At 39.7% G+C, this 27,703-nt stretch overlaps 1 protein-coding gene across 1 annotated transcript in view; it reads right to left on the bottom strand.

Moving 5' to 3' along the window:
* Positions 1 to 27,703, bottom strand: part of PHEX (phosphate regulating endopeptidase X-linked) — a 113,906-nt gene that overhangs the window by 14,529 nt on the left and 71,674 nt on the right. The window contains exons 13-15 of the mRNA XM_074816887.1: positions 21,181 to 21,258; positions 19,477 to 19,580; positions 13,548 to 13,606 (exon numbers count right to left, since the gene is read on the bottom strand). Coding sequence (XP_074672988.1) covers positions 13,548 to 13,606; positions 19,477 to 19,580; positions 21,181 to 21,258 — 241 coding nt within the window. The remainder of the gene's footprint in view (positions 1 to 13,547; positions 13,607 to 19,476; positions 19,581 to 21,180; positions 21,259 to 27,703) is intronic.

The following is a 27,703-nucleotide window of genomic DNA, read 5'->3' on the forward strand; positions in this document are numbered from 1 at the left end:
GCAGTAGAGAGGATCCTTGAGAAGCAGCAGTCCTCTCTCCTTCAGGACCACAATGGCAACAAGATGCTGCACTGCAAGAACTTTATTTTGTTCCACGGCTACGCACATGTCTGTGTGTGCAAATGTATGTGTTCCTGTGAAAAAACACCTAGTGTTTCCTGTGAAGAAAACTACTAGATTGCCCTCAGATGTTTTGACAGATCAACAGACAATATATAAGTAAAATGCAACAAAAATTCAGAAGATGTTAGCTTAGTGAGGCTTCAGTGCAGCAAGAGACATATGAAAGTGATAAAATGTTAGCCTAGTTCTATATAGTCTATAAAAATCAAAGGTAAATTAATATACTTAGGACTTCGGTAAAGGAGAGCTGTAGATTATTAAGGCTGTAGAATCAGTCTAGCTTCAGGAATTACCTGGCTGTTCCTGGTAGGCTAACAAGTCATCAAAAACCTGTCAGTAGAGACACTCTAGTGAGTGATGATCTACTGATGTTGTACATAGGAACCAAAATTGCTCCTCAAATTCGAAGTCACAGGTCTATTTCTAATTCCTGGATGACATTTCAGTGCCATGATTCTGAAGACAGTGAAGCTGAACATGGTAACAGTTTAACAGCCCAAAGAACTGCTAAATAAAACAGACACCTATGGTCAAAGTTTTTAATTGCTGGTGAAAAGCATCATCCTTCCAGGCCCAGATGTGGAATTTGCTGTACCATGTCAGGAATTCCCAACTATAAAGCACAGGCATACACCTACTTTGGAGGTTATTCCACATGGACATCGCCTTGTCAAGGAAGAACCAGTTTCCTCAGGTGATTTGCTTGCTTTCCTAGGAAGCTCTGCTTCAGCTTATGGATATCTCTTCAAGAAATCACCTGACCACTCAGTTCAAAACAAAAACCACATTCACTGGATTCTAACCCTATTCAGTTTTTTGTTGAAAGATAGGATATGGATTTCTTTATATCTGAGATAAATTGTCAGGCAAGATTTTTGTTCTTTCCTTACAAAGTCATTAAAGACAATATGCTGAGTGTAATTCATGTCAAATGATGTGGCAAGTGACGTGTCCTCCTGGCCTGCCCATCTGCTTTTTTCAGCTGCTTCTCCCTGGTTGTCTTGGCTACCTATTTGCAATTAGCTTACAAAAAGTATGTTTTTCAAACTTATTTTCTGAGGGTTTTTTCTCTTATTTCTCCAGATGCTGTTTTGTTGTTTCAAGCATGTTATCATTTGCTTTTCCAGTGCTACAGAACACAATTGTACCAATGTCAAGGACAAAGCTTTCCTGATATAACTCTCTTTGCCTCCCAGCACACACAGAAGAGTATTTACTAAATATGTTTTTAAACATCTCACAATAATGGTACAGTCATGCAACGTGATGAAAATTGCTTGTTACTACACTAAGTTGAGAGCTGGTGTTAAGAGCTGGAAATCTAGTCTGAACTACATTGCCTGGTTCCTTCCAAATATTGAACCTCAGGAAAGGTTTTGGGTCATGCCAAGGAGACCATTTAATGAAGGAATCATTAGGGTCTGCTAATCCTAGTTGATCCTCTCCCCCAACAGCAGATGAGAGGAATTGTGGCCAAAATGAACAAATGAGCCCATACTGAAGATGGTATGAACCAAGGTAGCACAGTCACCCCACAAATCATGTTTGGGGATCACACAATATTGTGCATCTGTCACACCAAGAGGTTATTAAGCTCTTTGTACTTGGTCTGGCTGAGCCGGAATTGGTTTTCCCCTATAGCAGCCCTCAGGGTGCTGTGTTTTACGTTGGGAGCTGGCAGGTTCTTGATAGCACACTGGTGTTGTGGCTACTGCTGAGTAGTGCTTACACAGCACCAAGGCTCTTTCCGACGTTCCCCGCCCCCCCCCCCCCCCCCGCCAGTGGGATGGGGTGGGCAAGATCTTGGGAGGGGACACAGCCAGGACAGCTGACCCGAACTGACCAAAGGGATATTCCAGACCATATGACGTCTGCTCAGTATAAAGCTGGGAGAAAGGAGGAAGGGGGTGGGGTCACCCTTGGTCCTCCGAGGCAACCACTACACGTATCGGAGCCCTGCTTCCTGAGAAGGCCCGACATCGCCTGTTCATGGGAAGTAGAGAATAAATCTGTTTTCTTTTTTTTTGCTTCCGCGCACGGACCTTTGCTTCGCTTTGCTTATATTAAAACTGCTTTTGTTTTACCCACAAGGGTTGTTTTTTTTTTTTCCTATCTTATTTTCTTTCCCCTCTTTGCCCTGTTGAGAAAAAAGGGGGAAGGGGGGGAAGTGATAGAGCGACTTGGCGGGTACCTGGCATTTAGCCAAGGTCAAACCACCACACTCTTGTAAGGAGATGTAACTATTTTGTCCAGGTATAGAATTGTGTAGTGAATTTGCACTTGTCTGTGTGCCAGGTAGAGGTAATATACATTATTTACAGTAAACTAGGTGCAAACCTTCACTTAGGCTCATCCATCTAAGAAATATAATCTAAAGATGTCTTCACAGGACATTGCTGAAACACAGTCGGATGTGGGTTAAGCCATGAGATAAAGTTTTCACTGAACAAGTCATATGAATGAAGGGGAAGAAGATCCAATCCTGAATCCATACAACAGGTTGATAATTATTTTACTCAAAGTCAGGGTCCATTTTAGTTAAGACATGCCTGAGCATAGAACTTGTTGAAGGAGTGGTTTCTACTTCTGGGCAGCTGTGTGAAACACCTTTATAGTTTGATTGCACTAAAGGAAGCTTAGGAAGTATTTTCAGGCCAAAGCGGAGTCAGAAGCTACTAGAACGTAATACACATTTTTAAAAAACTCAGGGAACTGGAATGTGTTACCCACAATAGGATTTTTTTTCTTTTTTAAGAAAAAAAGCATCTAGTTTTGAAAGTGATCCTTGGGCAGCTAGTAAAGTAAGAGCATCGTACTCTCCAGAGATTAGTAGCACTAAATGAGGAAGGGTGCCTGTCAACTAGATTGCAGCACTACAAGGAACAGATTCAGAGTTGGCAACACAGGGAATCCCTCTGTATGCAATGTCTCCCTCAGGCAAGCAGCAACCAGATCATCCTTGAAGGGAACAAGGATAATAATGTCCTAGACCTAGAATCTCCTTGAAATCATAACAAGAGATAGATCACCTAACAGTTTCTTATTTTGTGATGTTTTGAACTCCTCAATTTAGGCAACTCCCTTGCGAAGTCTGTTTTGTGCTTGCTTGGCATATTATACCTAAAGGAATTAATGACAAAACTCAGAGAGCTCATAGTAGGCTATAGAAGCAATAAATTCTAACGGGATTATTTATATGCCACTGGAGTTCAAGCAAGCAAAGGACTGACCTGGAGGAGTAAGTCAGCCAGACTTCAGAGGATTTCACATCTTAAGGAATGGATACAGGCACTGGGAAAGTACTTTAAGCTGACACTTCACCATAAATTTAGCCTGTAGTACATCTTTGCATGCTTTCTCCCTCTACACAGCCCCAGAAGAGGGATACAGGCTGAAAGACTCCCTGTACACTTTATTGTAGTTCAGACTTGGAGACTACACTCAAGGCCATTACTCACCAACAGCACACCGAAAGAAAATTGTGTTGACTTATTACAGACCTCACACAAACCTATCTGCCATATGTAGGACCTGGACTTCTGACTCGCCTACCTTCTTACTACCTACCTATGTTTGGAGCAATGTCATAGGACTACAGCATCATTCTGAGATAGGCACTGGTATCACATGCCACAAGAGCACTGGAGTTCTGTGGACAGCTGAGTACGAGCTGTTATAGACAGCACTGATATCCTGCATCCGTGCATCTTACAGGTGGCAAGGTGGGAGAGCCAGGCTAGATTGTCCTCCAGATGGACTTTATGCGACCGATTGCAACAATTCAGAGTCCAGATGTTCTGATCACAACTCTTTAAGCCCAGCAGTTCAAAATGTTTTCTGTCCACCTGACTATCCATTTGTCTAGCCCATTCTTCTTCAGTTTGTATTTGAGAGTGTTAGGGGAGACAATGCTGGAAGTCTTGCTAAAGTCAAGATGAATTACATTCATGGCTCTCCCCTCATCCACCAAGCTAGTAATCTCACTGTAGAAGGCTGGTCAAGGAAACTGTTTCCAGGATTAACTCCATCATGTACACAGGGACTGATGTGAGGCTGACCAGCTTGTAGTTCCCTGTATCTTCCTTCTTGAAGATAGGAGTGACGTTTGCTTTTTTCCAGTTCTCAGAAACCTCCCTCAATCACCACAAACTTTCAAAGATAATCAAGTGTCCTCACAATGACATCAGCCAGCTCCTTCAGCACTTGTCAGAGCTGTCAGACAGCACCCTGTCAGAGCCAATGGACTTGGGTCTGTCCAGTCTGTTTAAATATTCCCTAACATTCTACTCCATTGAGGGTAAGTCTCCTTGCTCCAGACTTCCCCTCTGGTCTCAGGGGCCTGGGATTCCTGAAAGCCAGTCTTACTAGTAAAGACTGAGGCAATGAAGGCATTGAGTACCTTGGGCTTTCCCATGTCATTTATCACCAGGTCTCCTGCTCCCATTCAGCAGTGGGACCACATTTTCCCCTAGACTTTCTTCTTCTGCTGCTACACTTGCAGAAACATTTCTTGTTGCCCTTCACATCCCTTTCCAGATTCATCTCCAGGTAGACTTTGGCTTTCCTAACTCCTGTGTCTGGACCCTTGGTCAGAAACTCTTTGCTGAACTTTCCTCTTATCTTACTGCTCTGGAACGCAGGGGCATTTCAAGCAGTGGAGTACATCTGGCTTACCTCAAATATTTCACTTTGAATTTATGCTGATCTTGAAGCTCTGACAGCACTCTTTACCTGCACAGGACTACTTTTAATTTAATTGAAGGTTTCTAGCTTCATTTTATCCGTTATGTCATTTTCAGCCCCTCTTTGCAGCAAGGTCCTACAAAGCTTGTTAGAATGTATTTCAGATTTGAAACTTTTTTTTCCCAATTTTACAGGGGCTTTACTGCCATTAATGAATCCATTTACCAGGTAATACCTTCATGGTGTTATTATACACATTTTGCAGATGAACGCCCTGACACTCAGTTACTTCACTAAGGAAACACAAGCAATCACATTTCATCTGATAGTTCACTGAAACAATGCAGACTAATAATGGATGAAGTACACTAAAACACATGGGATGGCTCACCAAATCATGAGAAAATTTGCAGTTCAAATCTAAATGTTACTTCAAATTCTATAGTCAAATCACATTATTCAGTTATATTGCATGATATTTTTAACTGAGTAGGACAAGATCTAGTAGAGCCTTATTCGAAGTTAGTGCATTTACAATTTCCAATAATTAGTTGGCTTGTTTAAAGCAACTTCTGACAGGCTAGTGAATCCAGTATGTAAATAATGGATATGGGAGACAGCTATGCTAAATTGGCATAGGTCAAGGTACTCTGTCAATTGTGTACTGGCAATTCTCAGATATGTTTAAAAGCTGTAACTTGTATTTCAGGTGTCATTGAATGAATTCAGATGGAGAGTTTTAAAGGGATAAGGTACAACCAGAAGACTAACTGCTGGTCAATAAACAAAGGATATTGAATTCACATTAGGAATTAAACATGAAGACAACTAAGATATTGGTTAGTTATCTAAAAACAGTACACAGAGCAGGATACATTTGTTTAAAATGGTTCCAGTGACTTCTGTTTTGACAACTGAATCTCTTTCCAGTGCCTTTTGAGATGACATGAGGAAATATATCGGATGCTGTAGAGCATCCCAGATAGCTTTGAGCACCTATATGTAGGTGATTAGGGTCAAATTCTCCCTCATAACACAGACTTGAATGCTACACTTAATTTCAAGTTTTATACTGTGTGCAAAGAGGATAGAAAATAAAAATTGTGTAAGACACAGTAACTGTTCCATGTTATGCATGAATACAAGGCTTAACTATCCAAGGAGTACTGAATAAATTCATTAACAGATAAAGAGAAGCGATAGACTTAAATCAGAGGACTCAGCAACCTCTGGTTCAATTCTTGGCTCAGTTTCTGCTTCACCTGACAAGAGGCTCTTTGCTGCTCATGAAAAAGAGAGAACCCACCATTTCCCAACCCCAGTGGGGCAACATGGGGAGAACCATGAGGTTTGTGGGGGGCCAAGGAAAACTGTGTGCTAAGAGACTAGGAAACCTGTGAAAATGCCTGTTTTTACAAGAAACTTTAATCTTTATTTTCTAAAGGAAAAAACTCACTAGATTCCCCAGGTAAAAAAACAAAACAAAACAAAACAAACAAACAAACAAACAAACAACCCCCCCCAAACAAATAAACAAACAAACAAAGAAAATGTTCTCCTATTTTATACATATATAGATAAGAATTTTAGGAAGAAGAAATAATGGATGTAAGGATCATGCATCATCTCACCTGTGACTGTAATTAAATAAAAGAGAACACTGGTCATTAGTAAATAAAGAAAACTGAAAATGAGGGCTCACAGAAGAACACTTAAAGCTTACTTAATAACAGGTCTCAAAAAGTGTTCAGTCTAAATCTGTTATGTTCATTAACCTCCTGGAAACTAATGGCGCACTTGAAACTACTTCATCAATAGCCTTCCAATTAGTCTAGTTCTTAAGGGAAGAGAAAGTGCCCCTAAGCGCAGTCCCCTTGTCCTCCCCTGGTTACAGCACTGTGTGCAGTTTTCCACCACTTCCCTGGCTCCTGGCAAGACAAGAGTTCTCCCTTGCAACTCACAGCATCAGCAAACTGCCAGCATCAATATCTGCATGCTGCTTTCTATAAAGATGATACTTATTGGCTAATACAGGCTCTCATCTGTGGTTTTCTCTATGGATGCTAATTCAAACGTAATTTTAAAATTCTGTTTTAGATTATATCTTCTTCCTGTAACATGTAATGAAGCCGTTCTCTAAAGAGGCCTCTTGACTTTAGAGAACTACACTACAAGCACAAATTACTTAGAAGGAGCATGGGTATAAACTTACAGAGATAATATCAACAGTAGTTAATTATCCAATACATCTATTCAAGATTATACCTCATGAATGTGTTGCTTATATTTGCCTCAGTTCACTGTAAATCTCCCTTTCATTACTGTTCACAATCCACAAACATTACTTTTTTTGATATATTCTAGAGGCATACATATTTACACTTGGAAAGGAAGTTAAATACACCAGATGTCTAATGAGCAGTTCCCTTCTATCCTTAACATATTCAAGGGCCAATATTTTAGCACTGTAATGAAAAAAACTCTTCTTACATAGAAGTATGCTCGCATACTTCAATCAATAGTTGTATCTATTGTACAACTTCTATCTATTTTCAGCATAAATACAGGCTGGGCGATGAGTGGATTGAGAGCAGCCCTGAGGAGAAGGGCTTGAGGGTGTTGGTTGATGAGAAGCTCAACATGACCCGGTAATGTGCACTTGAAGCCCAGAAAGCCAACTGTATCCTGGGTTTCATCCAAAGCAGTGTGACCAGCAGGCTGAGGGAGGTGATTCTCCCCCTCTACTCTACTCTTGTGATACCCCACCTGGAGTACTGCATCCAGCTCTGGGGCCCCCAACATAAGAAGGACATGGACCTGTCAGAGGAGTCCAGAGGAGGCCATGAAGATGATCAGAGGGATGGAGCACCTCCCTTATAAGGACAGGCTGAGAGAGTTGGGGTTGTTCAGCCGAGAGAAGAAAAGGCTCTGGGGAGACATTATGGCAGCCTTACAGTACCTAAAGGGGACCTAAAAGAAAGCTGGACAGGAATATTTTACAAGGGCATGTAGTGATAGGATGAGGGGTAATGGCTTTAAACTGAAAGAGAGTAGATTTACATTAGATATAAGGAAGAAATTCCTTACTGTGAGGGTGGTAAGACACAGGAACAGGTTGCCCAGAGAAGCTGTGGCTGCCCCCTCCCTGGAAGTGTTCAAGGCCAGGTTGGATGGGGCCTTGGTAGAAGGTGTCCCTGCCCATGGCAGATGGATTGGAATTAGATGATCTTTAAGGTCCCCTCCAACCCAAACCATCCTATGAGTCTATGATTTGCTGACTGTTCTAGAGCTCATTAAAATAAACAGAACCTTTTGGAAAGTGTTTTTGTGTTCCAGTGATGATAATTAATAAGGTAGTATTCATGATGCTTAGATTATATGAAGAGTACTTATACACTTTTTTAGAATCTAAAGGCAATGACATGTACCTGTTGTCCTTGTTAAGTACCTTTAATTGAGGGGAAATTGACCAGCAAATGCAAAGGAAATTGAAAAATGATCCAAACCAAGCTTGAAAAAGTATTAATAACCATTATAAACATTCATGGTTGTTAATCTAAGACACTTTGAATTATGGAAGAAGAGGAAATAAATAAATAGAACTCATGTAAAGAGAACATCAGGAGTAAACTTGTACAATAATAAGATAAATTATATGTATCACATTTTTAACACTGTTCTTTGCAGCACATCTTACCTTGATACATCTACCATATTCCTCCATTGGAGATATTAAGAGAATTGTTGGCCATTCAAGTTATCAATAGTTTAGTAACGAAAATGAAATGAAGTAACAGAAAACATAAGGATGTTTGCACTAAAGTATAGCAAATTTTGCTACAATCTACTGCATATGCAAGTTTTGCTGTGTTCTTCCAAATATAATAATTTTCTAAATCATCTAGTTTCTACTCTCTATTAATTTTCACTTTTAGTGAAGAAAGACCTTTTCTTTCAAGTAATTGAGTAGTCAAGTTAAAAACACTAACAGCTTACCCATGTATGAAGATTGCATGGACTTGTATGGAGATTGCAGTGATTTCTTGTTTAATGCTTATGTCAGTGTTACAGACTACAGAGACATAAGAATTTGCAATCCTTCCAACAGGAGTGTGTCAGAGACCTCCCTGTGCTCTGAGCACAGAAAGCAAAAGCATCTTCTTAAAGTTCAGAAAAGATCAGGACCTCCATTTTCTCCTCCACTTCTGCAGGTACCTGATGATAGCTCCTTTTCAGAATCCCTGGTTCAAGGCACTGATGTTGCTTTTTCTCTAAATTCTTTCACTAAGCCTTCAGTGACTAATCAAGTTTGGGGTTGCTGTGGTTATGTTGATAACATCACACAGTACATTTCCATTTCCAGACTGAATGATCTTAATTTTCAGAATCAACTTTGGCACCAAGTATTTTCCAGTTAATGTAGAAGCTGCTTTCCAGAAACAATCTCTATTATGTATTTCAAAATTCTCATTTCTCAAATTCTCCTTCTTAGTAAACTCATTTACCAGGAGCAAAAATAGATGGGCCTTGAACACACTAAAATCCAGTTCGCTCACCGAAGAGCAGGGGCGCTCAAGCAAATGAAGAGCCTATCTGGTTCATTCTCTTATTTCCAGCAGTAATCAGTAGTAGATGTGTATTGTTCTACCTTCCAGCAATCAGTAGCAGAGGGACCTGTCCTCCTGGGCCGAGTTTGTCTGTTCTTTCATACAGAACAGAACGCCCTCTTTTCCAGATCATCTGCTAATACAGTGACCAGCACAGATCCTCCTAACACACCCCTGTAACTATTTTGAAAGCAAGTAATTTGTTCCTACCTCCTTTTCTTATTTCTAATCAGCCATTAATTTATGAAAGGACCTTCTTGTCCCATGACAACTTCCAATTAATAGCACTGGGAAAGAACCTCATTAAAAGTGTTCTATGGAAATAAACATAGTATATCAAGCATACTTACTTGCTTTCTGAATTTCTAAAAAGCTATTAGACTAAGAAAGCATGATCTTTTTCTAAAAACCAAAAAATTCACGTTGACTCTTCTCCATTATATCATATGCTTATTCATTCTCTCTTATTTATTCATGTTGTGGTCATTTCCTTCATATAGGGGTTAGAATTACTTTTTATGCAAGTCCCTCTGGATTCCGTTTTGAAAATGTTAGGTGTTGGAAGTGTGAGAAAAGCTAAACAGTGAGAAATCTGTAAAACATATATTTCCTTGACACAAGGCACCCAGAATAAACACAGGACGGGATGGAGGTCCAGTGATTTGTGTTTGTCATGGTGCCAAGGAGGAATGCAAAGCAAGGTGTAGGCCGCGTGGTCCCATTCTTTCTCTTTTCTCAAGGACAGATTTATTTCCTGCTCTACCCCTTTCTTCCAAGGGATGTTTTTTGCAGTAGCCAGCCGGCCTTGTTTCTCATCGTCCCTCTTTTTCCCACAAAAACCGGCTGTTCCCCTCGCACCAAGGAATGTACTGTGTCATTACTCAAAAGATAATGGCTTGACTACAGTACCACCCACTCACACAAGATAAATACTACCCCGAGTTTGACCCAAATTGGAGGGACTATAATCCGACATCAAATCGGAGGGACAGATCGACGGGTTTGTGCTCTCTCCTCCCCCCCCGAGAAGGGACGCCTTTTGGTAAGATTTCCCTCGGCTACGCCAAGTGTTTACCCAGGAACTAAGTGTGTGTGATTGCAATCGTTTTTCTTTTGTGTAGTGCTATATAGCCACCCTGCAATGCAGTCCGTGCATTTATCTTAGGCAATCTTAAAGAATCTGTAGATGTTGCATAAAAATAAACTGTACTATTCATGAATCTGACTGCTTCTCTTGAATGCAACCAGACCTACAGTATAGGGGCTGTTTGGGCATCTGGGTCAGACCTATAGTTACGGCCCCGTACTATTTGTGAATCTGATGACTTCTTTTCAATGCATACAGGCTGTTCGTGCATCCGGTTCAGACCTATAGTCCCGGCCCTAATTGGCATACCTATTAAGAGATAAGTCCAGCCACCCCTAGCCCCTCTAATCTCTGAGGACTGGCCAGAACGTAAGGGGATTCACCTCTTACCAAATTAATTCATCGCCTTAAATGCAACAGAAAAAAAAGATTTGACACTTGCTACTCCTATTCTTCCTGTGCTAAGGCCACTACAAGTGATAAGCTATACATCAAAGCTGGTTGTTTGGCAATTTCTTGTCTAAGTTTCTCTGAAATACCTGGGAGAATATTATCTGGTCCTTATATTTGTCACAGTTTATTCTATGAATTTCTTCCAAAGTACCTTCGATTGACACTAAATTTGAAACACTTCCTGGGACTTACCTCCCATAAGAAAAAGTCCCAGGATAAGAACTGCCCAAACTCTTCCAATGCAAAGTATTATCTTATTTTTATGTCTTAGAGACTCTCCTCCTTCAGTGTATTTTAAAAAAAGTTTTATTATTAGTTCTTATGTTCTTAGAAAGATGGTCTCAAAATCTTTGTGGGCTTGATATATCACAGCTTTATATTTAACTTGCTAGAGTTCATGCTTATTTCTTATTATTGAACAACTCTCATTTGTAGATCTTTTTTTCTGTTGTTTAACTAAGCCTCTAAAAAGACCATAGGTTTTGTAGCATATCACCAGCCCCTACAGAACTTTGTATGGATTACTACTGAAAACATAGCTGCAAACCAGTAAGGTAGTAACTGCTGGGTATGGAAATTTGCCCAGCTGATACATCATGCAATATGAGTATGCATAGGTTCACAAACTTCAGTCTCCCATGGTGCAGTTCTTTTCCATTGGCATTAATGGGAACTCAGTAGTGATGTGTCAAATATTTATCAGCAACTTCAGACCTGAGCATTTCCTCCCACATCTCACGGGCCCTCTTCCCCTGCAAATCACACCAGCCAGAAGTGGAAGACTGTATTGTGCCTTTCTTTGAACCTTCCCTCCTACTGCACATCATGTTTTAGGCATGATTACATTTGTACCTCTCTCTCAGGTAGGAGAGGGTTTTGTTCAGAAAGAGCCACCTAAATCCTTTTCTTCTTATGATCAGTCCTAAAAAGGCAGTGAGCAGCACTACCCAAACTTCAAGATCAGATGTCAGCAGTACAAGAAGGTCAGTAGTTATGACAGAAAATACAATTGCCTCTATGCTCATGACTGATTGCTTACGTTTGACAGCTCTCTGCTTCGTGACACCTTTAGACACAGTGAATGTGAAATTTAGCTTCAATGACTCCAGTCTCTCGTTACAGCTTTCTCTAATGTGTCATGGAAGAGAGGCTGAGTGCTGAATGCTGCTGAAACTTGAAACGACCCAATAAGAAAGAAGACATAACAGAGACTGTTCTCATTTTGTGCTAACCGGACTTCCTCTCCATCCACACAATACCTCTGCAGCAGCAGTGGTGGCCAACAGCTGCCATGCTTCGCAGGTATTCCAGAGCTCTGATCAGCTCAGGGAAGTCTGCCTCAAGTGCTCCCTCAGATGATCAACAAAAATGTGTCTGCTTAATGGTGGCAGCCCTCCAATTAAGATAGAGTTGTCTAGGCCTAGAACTAATTTTAACCAAAAGAACTGCCCAATTATCACACACACTTTACAAATGAGCTCACCTAAACACAAAAGAATTTAAGTGTGTGTCTGAAGGCAAAAATTGTTTACAGAAATCAGTAGGAGCAGATACCAGCAGACCCAGATTGCCAGTCCTCTGCTGTAACCTCTTCAGTGTGATATATTCGTTTCGTGCCTTTCAAAAACTACTTGCTGCGACCAAAAGAGATTCACGAGAAAAAGGGGGAGTCACTCAGTGATTTTTGACATGCCTGTCCTTGGGGACTGAGACCACAGAGGTTATGGCAGCCGCCTTCCAGACCCTGACAGCACAGAAGAAGGCTGATTTAACTTGCAAAGCTAATAAGAGCAAAGAGAAGTGTCAGGGTAAAGATAACACTGTTGTACACAGAAATACCATCATAGACTTTTAAAGCTGGTTAGAAATTTGGCATGCAAAGTCCCATTAAAGCAAATGGGAATGAACATCTGAATCCATACACATCTTTGAAAAACTCAGCTCTTTCACCTCATATGCTTCCAAACCAGGATTTATGCTCTCTAAAAATAACCAGTAACTAAAGTTAGCATAAGACAGGTTGTACTGTACATAGAAGATAATTTCATCAAACTATACAGGTAAGAATTTTAACTTAACTACAGATACCACTCCTTGTCCTTGAAGGTATTGAATAAATAGTCTGGACACTACTTCTTCAGTTTTCTGGTCTATATCACAGTCTCCTCTAGTCACATTTATTGCTACATATTTATTAATACTAGAGGACTGAGTTGCTATCACTTAAATAATATATATATTTATGAAGGTATGTGTATACAGGTTTTTGCTACAGAAAACAGAAGACAGAAACATAAAGATTTAATAAAAGTGATTTAAGCTAACATTTGCAATGGACAGAGTACACACACAAGTCGCCACTGCAACTCAGATGACATGGGGTAACTCATTAAGCAATAGTAATTCAAATTTGTGGGAGTCCTTGGTTTTCCAGAACTATCCTCTTACTTAAGATGTCTCACAGCTGAATTACCAGATTTGAGCTTTTGATTTTCAGTCACAAACACACAAACCCTACAGATATTATCTGAAGCTTGATACATACATTTCCCAAATAGGCACTTTAAAAGGAGGCTCAGAAGTCAGATACTCACTGATCTGGTTTGTAGATGCACTATAAAAAGCATTTACAGTAGTTGGGCTTGTAAACCACCTGTAGTAAGAGCAAAAGAAATCGTGTCAGTACACTTACACAACTTTATGAATAGAATAAGCAAAGATAGAAAGCGAACTCAGTGGAAGGAAGCAAAAATGACAAAGACCTAGGATACATTAAAGTTTCAGTATTTCTCCATTTCAGCACATGCTACCTACACTTTCTAGGACACTGAAATCTATTGTTTAATGGCTCTATTTTAAGTGCACACAGTCAATGAATGTTCAACAGGAGCAATTGTTAAACTTCCTATTACCTAATCTGTTTTATTTCTAAGTGACTGTTTTGCTTGTGAGGTTTGTCATGCTGAAGAACTGAAGTTCACAGAGGCTGTAACACTGATGGAAGCTGTGAAAACTCTTGTCTTTCAACATGTGTGGAGAAACTCCCTCTTGAAATTAGAAGAGAGCATTTTGAAACGAGTGAAGTGACTTCAGATGCTTTGCTGAAGAACTACTTGAACAATTAGGATGATGCCAGCAACATGGGCAGATGATTTCTGGGAACTTAAATTCAAAATAAACAGCTTCACGTTCTTTGCCCTACACAATGGACATGGCCATCAGTGTGCTCATAAACAAATAGACCCCTTGCAAGGTAAAACAAATTTCAAAAAGAATATCAGCATTTCTTCTCATAGTTAGGTTTCTCATACATACTGGAGGGAAACCTAGATTTGAATAGCAAATAGGATTTACAAATATCTTTAGCCTAAGCTCATCTATATTGACAGTGGTTTCACCCATATGAGTGGAAAATCTCAACTGGCTTCAGCAAGATCCAAATCCCCTCAGATGAAACTCTGATTTCAGCGAGTCCAAGATTTCACTTTATGATTTTATAAGGAAGAACTGAGATAAAAGAAAAGTAAAGAATATGCGAATTTGTGGTTAATTCATAATAAATTAGAAGCAGCTCTAGTAAATGTCCAAACAGGAACATCCTGATGTCTTTAGCAATGCATTACTCAGAAGTTTTGTAAAGCCAAATGAATGCAATGCTTTGGAAAGTTTATTTCAAAGAGAAGAGGTGGGAGCTGCAAAACAAAGAGTAAGACAAAGGAAGATCTATCAGAACATGGAAAACATGTGATGTCAGTGACATTTATGTACACAATTTGCACTTTACAATAGCGCCATCAAATGAATGAGTTATCTGCAGATTCTGACTGTTTTTCTGGTAACTGATGTCTTCATGTAAGCCATGCAACAAAGGGGAGAGTTTTAGAATGGCAGCATTCTGTCTTTTATTAATAAATTTATCTGCTTCTCTCATCTTCAAAGCTGAGCAGCTTACTTTACAATGCAGCAACTAGAAAAACTAACTAATGAAAGCAAAGGGTGATGTCATGTAAATATCTTAACCATCCATTGCATTATAGGCTCTAATTGCCACAGATAACTCTCCCTGTTTTGTTTACTAGGAGATTCTGAAGGGGAGGAGCAGTGGGAGGTTGTTTTCTGGTGTGTTTTCTGTTTCCTCTATAATAAAGAGATTAAATGTTAGAGGTAATGCAGTGAGATAATGGAAAATTGAAGAAAGAATGCTTATGGTGAGGGGATGAAAAAATTAGGGGGCTTAATTAACTACATTTCAATTTCATGTTTGTTCACAGCAGCAATCAGCTGAAATGTTTTGAAGGATGAAAGCCAACCATTTGCGTGGTGAGACATGTTCTTCAGGCTTAGCAGTCGCTCTGGAGGACACTGTCCCTTTTTTGACAAGGAGAGAACACAGCTGAAAGGGACCCGTCTGAAACATTCAACACTTTAATTCAGATTTTACTGTAAGTTTGAACAAAGACATATAGTTGCGACTTCCACCTCTGCCTGTAGGTGGGGTAGATACTCTCTTAGGTTTGTGTTTCTTTAGGCTACAGTTTTCTCCGCAATATCTTCCTTCTTGAGTTAAGAGTATAGTGTGCTACATTGCCAGTCATTAAGAGAGGTGACTGGGAACATTTACAATACAGGAAAAAGCTTATCAATTTATTTAATTCTCTGTAAAGCACAAACTGAATTTGCAATTTGTTCTCTCTACTTTTTGAGTTAGACGAAATAACTCAGGTGAAGCAGAATTTGGTGTCCAATGTCCAACTAAGAATTTTTTTAAAAAAATCATATAAGTAAAGAAAATTAACTTTTGAATGTGTAACACACTTAAGCTGGTTAAAAGTGAAAGGCTGCACAAAGTTGATAGAGAAGCTTGAATCTGGAAAATTTCTTCCCAAGAAAGGACTCTAAAGAAAAACTTCTAAAGTGGAGATAATCTTCAAGGTGACTTTCAAAAATGTATTTCCTCTTCTCATTGTTAGTCTGTTTTATACATTTTCCCATGTAGAAACAGAGGATTAGCCTCCCAGGCCAGGCTGCCATCTCCTGGGGCTCTCCAGCAGCATCTCTCCAACAGGCAACAACCTGCCCAGTGTTGTTCATGCCTACTTTTCCCTTTTGGCAGAAGGAGTTTTTACACTGTCCTTAAGGGCAACGAACCCAGCACCTCTCAGAGCTGCTGTCCCTTGCAGCAAACCAAGAGCCAGGGCTTACAAGCAATAGTGTGTGGTCAAGAAACTGAAATAGGTCCTGGAGGAGACCCAGGAATCTTCTCATAATACACTTCCTCTGTGTCTTCTTACAGGGGTACTAGATGCCTACATCTCCAGCACTGAAAGTTGAGTGCAAAGTGAAGAAAGATTTGGCCAGGTCTAAAAATTGTAGAGAATATATCCTGACTTCAAAGGAGAAAGATTAATAATAATGAAGTGGTATGCCCAAGTAGTCCTCTGATGCTTTGCTATTTGCAAGTTATTGGTGTTAAGAAGGATAGATTCAATCACTGTTAAAAAGATGCGGGTATGTGTTTATATACACGTGTATGTATATTTGTACGTATGAATGTATATGACTCCATGGATAGATAAGCAAACACCCTTAAAACCCTGATTCTCTTTTATCTCTTCCTTCCACATGGCCATCATTTCCCCATGCATTGCCTTTCACCTCTCTCTGCTCTAGTTGTGTCTCACCTGGGTTATTATATTTGCCTTCATGCCTCGTCCCTTTCCTCCAACACTCACCCCTTCCAGCCTCACCTCCTCCATTCAGTCCTCTTGATCCAGCCTGCACTGCTTTGTGCATCGTATTCCTCAGCTCCTGCCACAAATCCCTTTCGTACGTCTCTCTCCTTATACTGGAGAACTTTTTCTCTGGTTTGATAGAGCCAGCTGTGAAGGTGACAGCCATCTCTGCAGCCAGCTGTTAGGATTGCAGCTAGCATCTGATGAGGGTGTTGAGGGCAGCAAGTTGCACCTCCCACAGCTGTGATGCCCGCAGGGGAGCCTGGCCCCAGGGACTGGCAGAGCAGGCAGCTCTGGTGCCCAGATGCCATGTTACAGCTGCTTGGTACCAGTCAGGCAGGGTATATCCCCCCATCCATGCCCTGAGCATTGCCTTGCCTGACTACCTACATGCTCTTTTTTTCTCTAAGGCAGATAACTGCTAGGGAGGGAGGAAGCAGAACAGAGGACAAAGAATTTTGATAATTACTCCTTCTTTGGGGGACTTTTTTCCTCTTTTTTGATTACAAAACCATTGAATTTCCAGAATAACTTATTTCTGCTTTGATATCCACATTCCCCCTTGCTTTATCAAACTCCTTTGTCTTGTATCTCCCAGCTCCTCTGTCTGTCCCCTGATGGTGTTCCCCTGGTGCTTTGAGTGAACCATCATTTTGATTTTCCATTTAGTTGACTATGCTGAGGAAAGTAACTCCAGTTTGAAATAATATTGCTGAGAAATCTGTACTGTCTGCTAAATGAATATAGTGGTTTATCTTTTGCAGGTAATATTACTTTACTAGCTGGTAACTTATTTCTTTAAGCACTCGTTTTATTATTGATCTTTCTCAGTCCACAACTTGGATCATCTTATAATATCTACCTCTAAATAGAAATACTGTGCTAAAATGTACTGAACTAGGAAAAAGAAGAAATGAAGCAAACAGAAACAAAACCCCAAGGGTAATTCTCTATTAACACAGCGCCAGGCTTCAGTGTAGACCAAAGATCTGTAGAGTTCTATGAAATATAAAAGCTTAAAAAAACCCAAAATCGGAAAAATAAAAGAAAGAAAGAAAAAAAGAGAATTGAAAGCATCAAAAAACAGTAGAGTCCAATAGTTAAAACGTGGCAAGTGCTGATATTTTTCAGGCCAGATTTGACGTGTCTCAGACTGGTGGGTGGGAGTTATTGGTTTATTATAAAAATTTTTTAAAAAATTACTGGACGTGGCAATGACTCTATGTGCCTTGGTACCCCTCAGCAGAGAGCAAAAGTAGACAGTGTGACAGCACTTTCAGAGCTCTTTTCCATCACTGAGCAGGTGCAAAGGCAGAATAATCTCCCAGCAGGAATAATAATGACTGAGGTCTCAGGTGGGGATTACCCCAAGGAGTAGGCAGAGCATATAGCTGTGCTGACAAAGGAAAGAGACCAAAAATCAGATGGGGATCCCCCAGGCCAGAATGTGCCCCACGGAATGACAAGAGCAGCAAGACAAAAGTGATGAGGGGGATGCTGTTAAGTAGCCCTTGAAATAAAATGGTAAAGACAAACATGAGAAAGTGTTCAATCTTGTAGTGGGTAATTGGGTAAAACCTTTATTTTTTAAGTATATTCATGAGACAGTTCTCAGATAACAGCCCTTGAGGTGTATAGTCAGGGATCACCTGCCAGTTAATTTCTTTACAGGAGAGATTTCCCATCGTGCCAAGAATCTGCGTGGTCTGAGTTAGTGTTGCCCTAATGCAGTTCATGAGTGGGAGGTTGCTGATCACCTTTGCTATAGAGAGGCAAGTGTTATTTCACTGCTCTCATGGAAACTGTTGGTCTGAAAAGAATGTAGTGTTATGATCTAGCCCTGGCATCCAAGGCTGCAGGAAAGCCTGTAAAATCATACCCTAGGATTAACCATTGCAATGTCAGAGAAAGGTGTAATGAGAAGGTAAAATTCATCATTAAAATCAAGCTATAAACACTCCTCAAAAATACGGTGCCAAATTACAACACTTTAACTCAGAATAGCCTGTGCCTGTCCTGCTGACACCCTCTACCTGCCTCACAGACAACACAGAGCCATCCCCGAAACAAGATATGGTTCAGTTTGAGTAGGAATTTCTGGGGCCCTAAGGAAATACCACCGCAGGAGCTAAGCAGCAGCACCAATTTCGAAGTCTCTGTGTAGAAGGAGTCATTTTTAAGTAGCATGATTAGACTAATTAAGTTCTGTTTAGGTTTTAATTTGCATTTTAAGGATTTGATTACCCACCAGTAAGAAAAGAGACTGATTCTCTCATGTATTTTATGACAGTATGTGACACAATCTGCACTCTCATGTTTACAAATAAATAAAAATAACAGATGTAAATTAAATTATGTTTTATTCCATATCATTGCTATCAACAGCAGGTAACTAACAATGCTGATTACTATTACTAATAATAACATTATCTCTTGCTAATGGTTCCATTCTTAGAAAATTTATTTCATAAATCCCTGCTGTACCGTTCCAAATTCTAACTGTGACCAAGAGACATAATCCATTTTTAATTGAGATTCAATTACCTTTTTTTTCATTAAATTAAGTTTAAGCTGCAAGCATATGACTACTGTGCATCAGAACAGGGATACCTAGAATTTACCAAAAAAAAATATCCACAGGAGTTTCTGAATAAGTGAGGGAGTTTGCCCGTAGGCTTTTTGTATCATAATATGTAGCTGTGTATATAATTCTATTAAAACATGAATTGTATAAATTAAATCATATAAATTAAAATAGAAGATTATGTAAATTTGCCTTTTGTGTACTCACTCTGTTTTTGGAACTTCTTTTCTAAGCCAGTAGAAATCAGATTGGGCTGCGTATTTGCGAGTTTGCAACACGTTGCCAAAATAGTCACTTTCTGTAAACTTCAGCTGCATAGATAAAGGACAGACATTTTTAAAGCATGTCCAAGGAAACAGAAGCTGACATAAAACAATCAGAACTTTTATTTTATACAAGATAATCACCTAATTTTTTAGCCATTATCGAAGAAAGTAAAATTTTCACACTTGGTAGGAAGAATAAAAAGTTTGTGAGCTTAGTTAAAAAACAGTGGCTGGACGGATCTACACAAGGGACCGGAGCATTGGAAAAGCTCTTCCCTGTGCAGAGAGGAGCTGAGGAAATCAGAAGTACCCAATGGTGAATTACAGACTGCACATTTCTATGACTGTTATTAAGACAGCCCTCTTCCCAGAAGGAAATAGGTCTATTTTTATTTTTAAAAGTGCATTTTAAAACCACTTTTAAAAATGTAACAAAGCCCCCCTTTTCAGTTTCTTCTGCATTTTATTACAAATACTTCATCCTCTGTGCCTTCCGAGGGTTCTGCCACTGTTTTCTTACTGTTTCTGACATTAAATATTTAGAGACATAGGGCTCCATGCTTCCATAAGCCTACAAATCTGATAACAACCCCCTCCACACACACCATGCATAAAAAAGGGGTGTTAATAGTTTATAAATCCAGATGATATCCCTGCCACCAGTTTCAAGCAATCCCAGGCCTTGTGAGGAAGTTGCACGTCAGATGTAAACCATGGTTTTGCAACCGTGATTAACAACTGCTTTTTGCTAGATTTAGCACTTATCTGGGCAAATAATTCCATAAACTGAGTAATAAAGTTGGTCACACCTTCTGTCTCCTTACACTGTTTTCACAGGACCATCTCACCCTACATTTTCCAGGAACAAGGACTAGGCCCGTAGAGTTGGTTCTTCAAAGTTTTCTCAATAAATTATGCCTCTGTTTAGTGTTTGTTCATGTTCTCTGGTAAAGATGACTATCGTTCTTGTATTTTACTGGTTCATGATTGAATTTGTGATTCTACTTTGCCTGTGACTTTCAGTAATACTATTCATCACATGCATGCCACAGTTACCCCTTTGGAAAATATATTATTCTTCATCATCTTCCTTCCTGCTTAGTTAGGCTGAACAGATACTGGGTCAGGAAGAAGTCCCCCCACAGTATCCTTGCCCAGCAGCCAGCACAGTAGGCCTATACATTGGTTAGGACCTCTAGGCATGATTATAAGCAACAATCATAAATAAAATTCATAGCCTGGAGAGGTGATGAGAGCCTATATAGGGCATCATAAGTTGTCATATTCTGAGGGAAAATGCATTAGTATTTCTGAAGACCATTACTTTGAGGAGAAATGCTTTTGGTTAGTTTCATTTTTATAACTAAATGCTTCACCTTTAAAATGCTTAATAGCAGGAAGGTTCTTTACACCTAGGCACATTGTACTCCCAGCAGGCCTCATGGTCATCTTGCTTAGGCACACCGGCACTGACAATTTAGACATGAGAGCTAGTGTACTTAATTCAATGTCTAAAAATAACTGGACAAGCAGAACTCCAGATGCGTGCCAAAAAAAAGAGGAGCTTTGATTTTAGACAGCAGTGAAACAGAGTAAAGAATGGCTGCAATATGTAAAAGAAGAAAGCTGCAAGTCTGACACTTACTGTTTTGATGTCTTCATTAATATATGTGTCATTCATTATAAACTGAGGGTAACCCACTTTTGCCATAACTGCTTTTGCCTTTGAAAAAGAAAAAAAGAAAAAAAAAGGTGTTGGCAGACATAACCATTTCTCAGCACATGGCACTTTTTTCCCCCATTCTATTTCCCCTTTGTATTATTATGCCTGCCTGAAGATATCCTAATTTAACTTCAAACCAACTTGCCTACAAGGTAAACTTAGTGCCGCAAATGAGCTTCGCATCACAATGTGGAGGGTCCAGGTTCTGTTGTCAGATTATCACAGTGGGTCTGTTGTTGCCTGCAGAGCTTTTGCAGACTTACAGCAAGGTGTCTGAGTGCAAAATCTTAACAGCTGATTTTCCCTACCAGTTTTTGTGTTAATCAATGGTCAAATGCCTTTTTTAACAATGCTTTCCAAAAGACGACAGGAAATGGCCCGTTCTGCTATGGCTCAGTAGCTGGTACACATCCAACTGTTAAAATAGATCTGATATGCAGATATGGATGAACCTGGGTCCCAGCAAGTGCAGAGTGGCGTATTTCCACTGAGTATCACTTTCATTTACACCTGAGGATGGGTGCACACTTTTCTGAAGGACACAATACTTCCCTAAAACCACAGGGCTAATGTTTGATTTGTTCTCCACTTTCATACCTCTACTTTGCAGTCTTTACCTTTTCCCTAATGTCAGTAAAGATATTAAAATAAGACACTTCAATTTTCATTAACTTTGGGTTTTTTCCTCTTTCAGTCATGATTTGGTCCCAGTGTTTATGCACAATCTGTGTAAACACTCGGGTGTGAAGTGATAGTAGCTGTATGAGTATTCCCACTTCGTAAATCATGGTGTAAGTATATAAACAGCCTTAGCAATGTCCTCACAAAAACATGAGCAGGTCACCCAGCCACTCAGAATCTCTGTGGAAACAACAAATTTCAAAAAAAACCCCAGAAGGATATAAAAGGATAAGGCGACATAGCAACAAGTGAAATATGACAAGTCCATAGAACAAATAAAAGCCATGGTGGACTAGGGTAGCACAAAGCTTTCACTTCATATGTTTTCAGGATGCTGAATGTAATTTTTCCTTAAGTCTTTGGAATTCCCCCCACCCCTCAAAAAATGCTCTTCTGGAAATTTGTTCTTCAAACTCAGATGTCTAAACTCAAATGAATATTGCAAGATATGAAGTACAATAAATGGATTGGCCTTTGAAGCAACTGCAGCCATACCAGCCCTGCATTCTGGTCTCTGTGAGCAAAGCCTGGACCTCTCTGGGGTTCACTGACTTCTATTTACCTCTTGCTGCAGGGGGTGACTGTCCAAGGGAAGATTCCCCTTCCTCCACAATGCCCCCTTTTCCCCCTCCTAAATGTCTCAATGCAATAGGGCCTCCTGTGACACCAAGAATTAGAAACATCTGTTCCAGGGCTGTAAAAAGGAAGCTGATGGAGGACTGCCTCCCATTTAACCAAAATTATTTTGTCTCCACTTTTATTTTTCAAGAAGAAAGGCCTCTTTCCTTTCTCAAACTCCTTCAATTTCTCAATCTCATTTCCAACCCAAAGTCATAATCCTCCATTTGTGACATCACAATTAATTGTGGTTGAGATAATTAAGATGTCACAAACAAAAGATTACAACTTCAGGTAGGAAATTAGCAGCAGGAGCAGATGATCTCTTAAGCAAGAAAGATCCCATTGTCATGCAAATATCCCTAGTGATAAAAAAAATCAATGGAAGACAAATGCTGAAGAGGAAATATGAGCCAAATTAACTCTCAACAGAATGTTTTCTCAGTTTTCCAGAAGGTAGAGCATCCTTTCAAGATATTTTAAATGCCTGAGGGGGATAAAAAGTGCAGGGGGAGCACAATTCATCTGCTTGCTTTTATATAATCAAGAGTGTCTATGTTTTACCTGATGGTGATGTCAGGTCCAGCTAACTGAACTTTGAAAGGAGCTGGAAAATTTCCTTTTCCATTTCCAGTGATTTAATCCTAGTTGAAACTAGTCTCGAGAAAGCAAAGAGCAAAACTCATCAGTTTTATTTTTTACTAAGTCAGCTGCTTAAACAAGTTTGGTGAATCTTGAACGTTCTGCATGTGTTCCAGAGTACCCATGTGAATCACTTACAGTAGCCTCTGTGTTGAATCTACTTAATTGAGCCCCTTAGCATTTTGATTAACTAGATTAATTTAAAAAATAACTTATATGATGAAAAGTAAACCCTTTAAACACAATTTATAGTGCAACTTGCAGAAAATCAACAGCGGCTTTTAAAGAAAAAGTAAGGATTAACTGTGTCAGTACAATGTCATTTCACTAATGATTTAGCTAATACAATGTCGATCAAAAATTGTTTATCTTGTTTTGGCACAAAAAGAATATTTTTGATTTTGAGCTATATTATAACCTTTAAAAGCACAATTTATAGACTGTCTTTCAAATAAAAGCAAATAAATTCACACCTCACTGACTGTAAATGCAGAGGACAATGAAGCCAGCCTAGATTCAGCAGTGCTTCTTTGCTCAAAGAAGTAGAGATGGGCCCTGCCCTCAAACTCATGGTGCTAGTTCTCTGGTTGGGACCACAATATGTCCATCTCCACTTCACCTCATGGACATTTTGGGGTCTTTGTGGACTATCTTCCACATCCATCTCAGTCTCTTCTTCCACAGCAGCCCACTGAGAGCAGCAGCTTGGAACTGCCAGGTTTTGGCCATTTTAGACCCCACTCCTTAACCAAACATCTCTAAGGGTGAGGATGATTTCTCCAGGCTCCTTAATAGCAGGTTTGATGTAGGTTGACCCAAATATCATATATAATCACAACATATCATAAATAATCATCTAATTAATATTTAACATTATTTTTTTATTTTAGTGACACTTAAATCCTTTACTCTTGTCATGGCCCTGCTGCATTAGCAAAGGAAGATGGGATGAATTCTCCCAATCAGACTACCTCAGGAGAGCTGGGCTCACTTGTCAGGTCACACATACTCTTGCTTTGTGACTTTCACAGTTGATGTTATGAAATTAAGATTTCCAAGCATGATAAAAAAATGGTCAGACATTACTAAGATTTTTTTTATAAAGGCTATATAAAACCCTAGTAAATAACAGAGTTTGTCTCAAAGACATTTTTGAAAGTAAACTCAAAAGGTAATGCTGGTCCTAGTACTTTTATGTTTTATCAATGGCTAAAGCTGTCTTATTTTGTGATAGATATATCTATATATATAAAAGGGGAAAATGTTATTTTATTGCATTTGTTACTTAAAAGTTCTTACCACAATATGTGTTGTTTAGAAGTCTGAGCAAATAAGACAGACAACTGTATATTCTGTACTGACTAACCTCTAAGGTAGACCTTATTAGCACTGTAATTCTGATGCCTTCTTAAATGTTCCACCAGTCATGTAGTATAACAAAAATTCAAAGAAGTACACACATTGTTACTAACCCCAAGTGCTATTTGAAAATGTAAGTACATAAATACCATTACAAATCTTCTAGACTATCTAAAATCACAAATGAACAACATCCTTTAGGAGCCTTTTTGAGAACATCTAGAGCAAGAGCTGATGGAGAGCAAACTGGTACAATGTTGTCACATGCAACCCATGTCTTGCTATATAGGTTCTCCCAGAAAAGTAATGTGTCTCAAACTGGTCCTAATGGTATCTACAATGCAGTCAAAAATTTAGAGGTGTGCCATGCTCCCCTGAAATCCTACTGAGGTAGTGGTCTAGGGACACCTTATCTCCACTGTGTAGCACATACTGGTGTGGGAGGAACAGAGGACTAAACTTGCTTGATGTGAAGGACCAAGAGTATATCTCTTTTTGAAGGGCTGTCCCCAACATCCTGACTCCAGCCTGGGATGAGGTCCAGGCCCATACAGCCTACACAGGCACTTAGGGCAGAAAGTGCAGGTGGCAGGCCAGAAGGCTGTGGCGTACCAGTAAGTTCCCTGATGCTGACAGTGAAGGACATGTGGCTTCTGGTAGAGGGGACTGTTTCCTATAGGCAAAGCAAAACCCGTGAGAGAACATAGAAGAAGTCCTTGGGAATCCCTCCAACTGGGATTCCTCCCAGGGGCTTTGCATCAGGTCCAAGCCTGTTCAGCTGAGCCCAGCACACAGTCCAGTTTATTTACACAACAGACAAGTTAGAAAGGAGGTTTCTAAATTTGCATCTTGGAAGTCTCCTGCTTTCTTGGCTATCTTTTCTGTTCTGATTCATGGAAACAGACTCTACAACACAGAGTTATAAAGCAGGTATGTTTACTCCAGCGCCAGGGGTGCAAGGGGATTTCTCCACAAAGCTTGCACACCAACAGCACATTTTACCAAAAACTTATAGAGTGTGGATATACATATTCATTGGATGCATAATACAAATATACATATGCATAAGTAAGGCTGGGTTAGTTCAAACGGCTGATGTCAGCAGTTCGTGTTATCTTTGCACCTGCGCATTGCCTCCTGGTGGGCATCTTTGGGGGTCTTTTGGAGGAAGGCTCACAGTCTTTCTCACCTTGTACTTTTCCTCGGAGCATGCGCAGATTCTCTTAGCTAATTTCTTTGAATAACAAGAATGGTTCCCGCTGGTTTATCACCTCTGTCTTATCTAAAAGCACCAGTCTATTAATTTCCATGTATGCCCATATATGGCTATCTATCCATTACAAAGACTAAACTTGCTAGAACACAACTTTCCAAGCACATGTCTCTTATTTTTGCCGAACATAGTAATTCTTGATAAGTTTCCACAGAAAACTGCTTTGTTTTCATGAACACAGTAGTACCTGGTAAACTTCCACAGAACAGTCAGGGCAAGCAGGATGATTAAGCAATATTCAGGAATCATTATAAGTTGCTATAAGTAAATAAGTTGCAAAGTAGGTGATCATTTCCTTGTATCAGTTCACTTGAGTAATGTTTAACAACAGTTCGAATACTCCTTATTCACAGAGCAAAAGAAAGTGGAAAACTCTTCTACAACTGGCTTGCTCTTTGATAATGAAGTCAGTATTTTCCCCTTGATAAGATTAGAAGTATGTTTAAGAGACCAGCCTTCGAGGAGGCATGCACACATACACAGGGAAAGCAAGTCAAAGGTGACAAATGTACAGGAACCAACCATGTGGTAATTGCACACCATGCACAACTTTTTATGGTTTAAAGACTCGTTTAATTCCTTTCTCTAATTTGCATATTAAATAACCACGTGTACAGGAAGAAAAGGGGTGATAAGGTATTTCCTCCAGCTATCGTTAAGTACTTTGCCTACCTGAGGCTGTTGGGTAAATTAAGAAAACTCATCGCCTCAGGCTTCCTCTCCTGCTGCTGAAAGCAAGAGGCTCTTGCAGGGGGTGACTCAGAGAAGCAGCATGCTTTAGAGTAAGTCGTGATAGCTCTTTTCTATACCAGCAGCCAGAGAGAGCAGGCTCCGAGGCAGAAGAGGGACTACTCCCTCTGCTGAAGTTTCCCAACTGACTTCAACACAGTCAGGATTTTATCATTAGTGTGTCTTTCTGTCACGATGAGAGCATTGCAAGCCAGTTTACTACAGAGACAAAATAATAAACGTCCTTTCACTCTTAACAACTTGCCAACATGGGAACACACATGTGTTTCAATGGTATGAAGCATCCCAGTTTCCAGTCTAGTCAAATTCTCATTTGACAACCAAACTTGGCCTGTGAGCCTTCTGAGAGCCTTTTTTGCCCATCAGAGCATGATTTGGATATTTTGTAGGCCCGCTAGCAACACCAAGTACTGACATATTGTACTTACTGTAAAAAAAACCCAAAACAAAACATATATCTCACCCCCGACAAAGTTTTATAAGTCTGTCACATATCTTCTGTATATCAACTTGACTCACAATAATTTTGTGAAGATCATTTTCAAGCTTCTAAAAATATAAAAAATTAATACAATTACAGTTCACTGAAAAATCAGCATGAAATACATTCTGAAAGCTAAAATCATTCATGGCAAAGTAATGTTCCATTTAATTACAAAGATTAATTCAGCCTTTATGTACGTGTCTGGTCTTTTCATTTTTCACTGAAAACAGATGATTCAAGAGTCATCTGGTAAAACTGCTGCATAAATATGGCTGCAGAAAAACTGCAGAAAAACTATCGTACAGTAAAACTAGGAAAATAGAGTGATGGATCTTGGTAAAACACAGAAAAGTTCCATCGCAGGGCAAAAGCCCAATCCTACAGATATCAGTAGGAAGTGACCCACTGACTTGAGGGGGAGATGGACTGGGTCCACCTTAATGACGTATATTATTTCCTGTGCAGAGGCCACTTGAAATATCAGGGATTTGCACATCATCAAGTGCAATCAAAAGTGAAGTGGCAACTCAAACACAAACACTTGGCCTGAAATGATAATTTTTAAGAGTACTTGATCTGCAGTGAACTGGCTGTAATCCATACTCCAGAATACAGCTAATCATCAAACTATTTATTTT

This window comes from Strix aluco, chromosome 2, assembly GCF_031877795.1.
Source record: "Strix aluco isolate bStrAlu1 chromosome 2, bStrAlu1.hap1, whole genome shotgun sequence".
In the NCBI taxonomy this organism is placed as follows: Eukaryota; Metazoa; Chordata; class Aves; order Strigiformes; family Strigidae; genus Strix; species Strix aluco.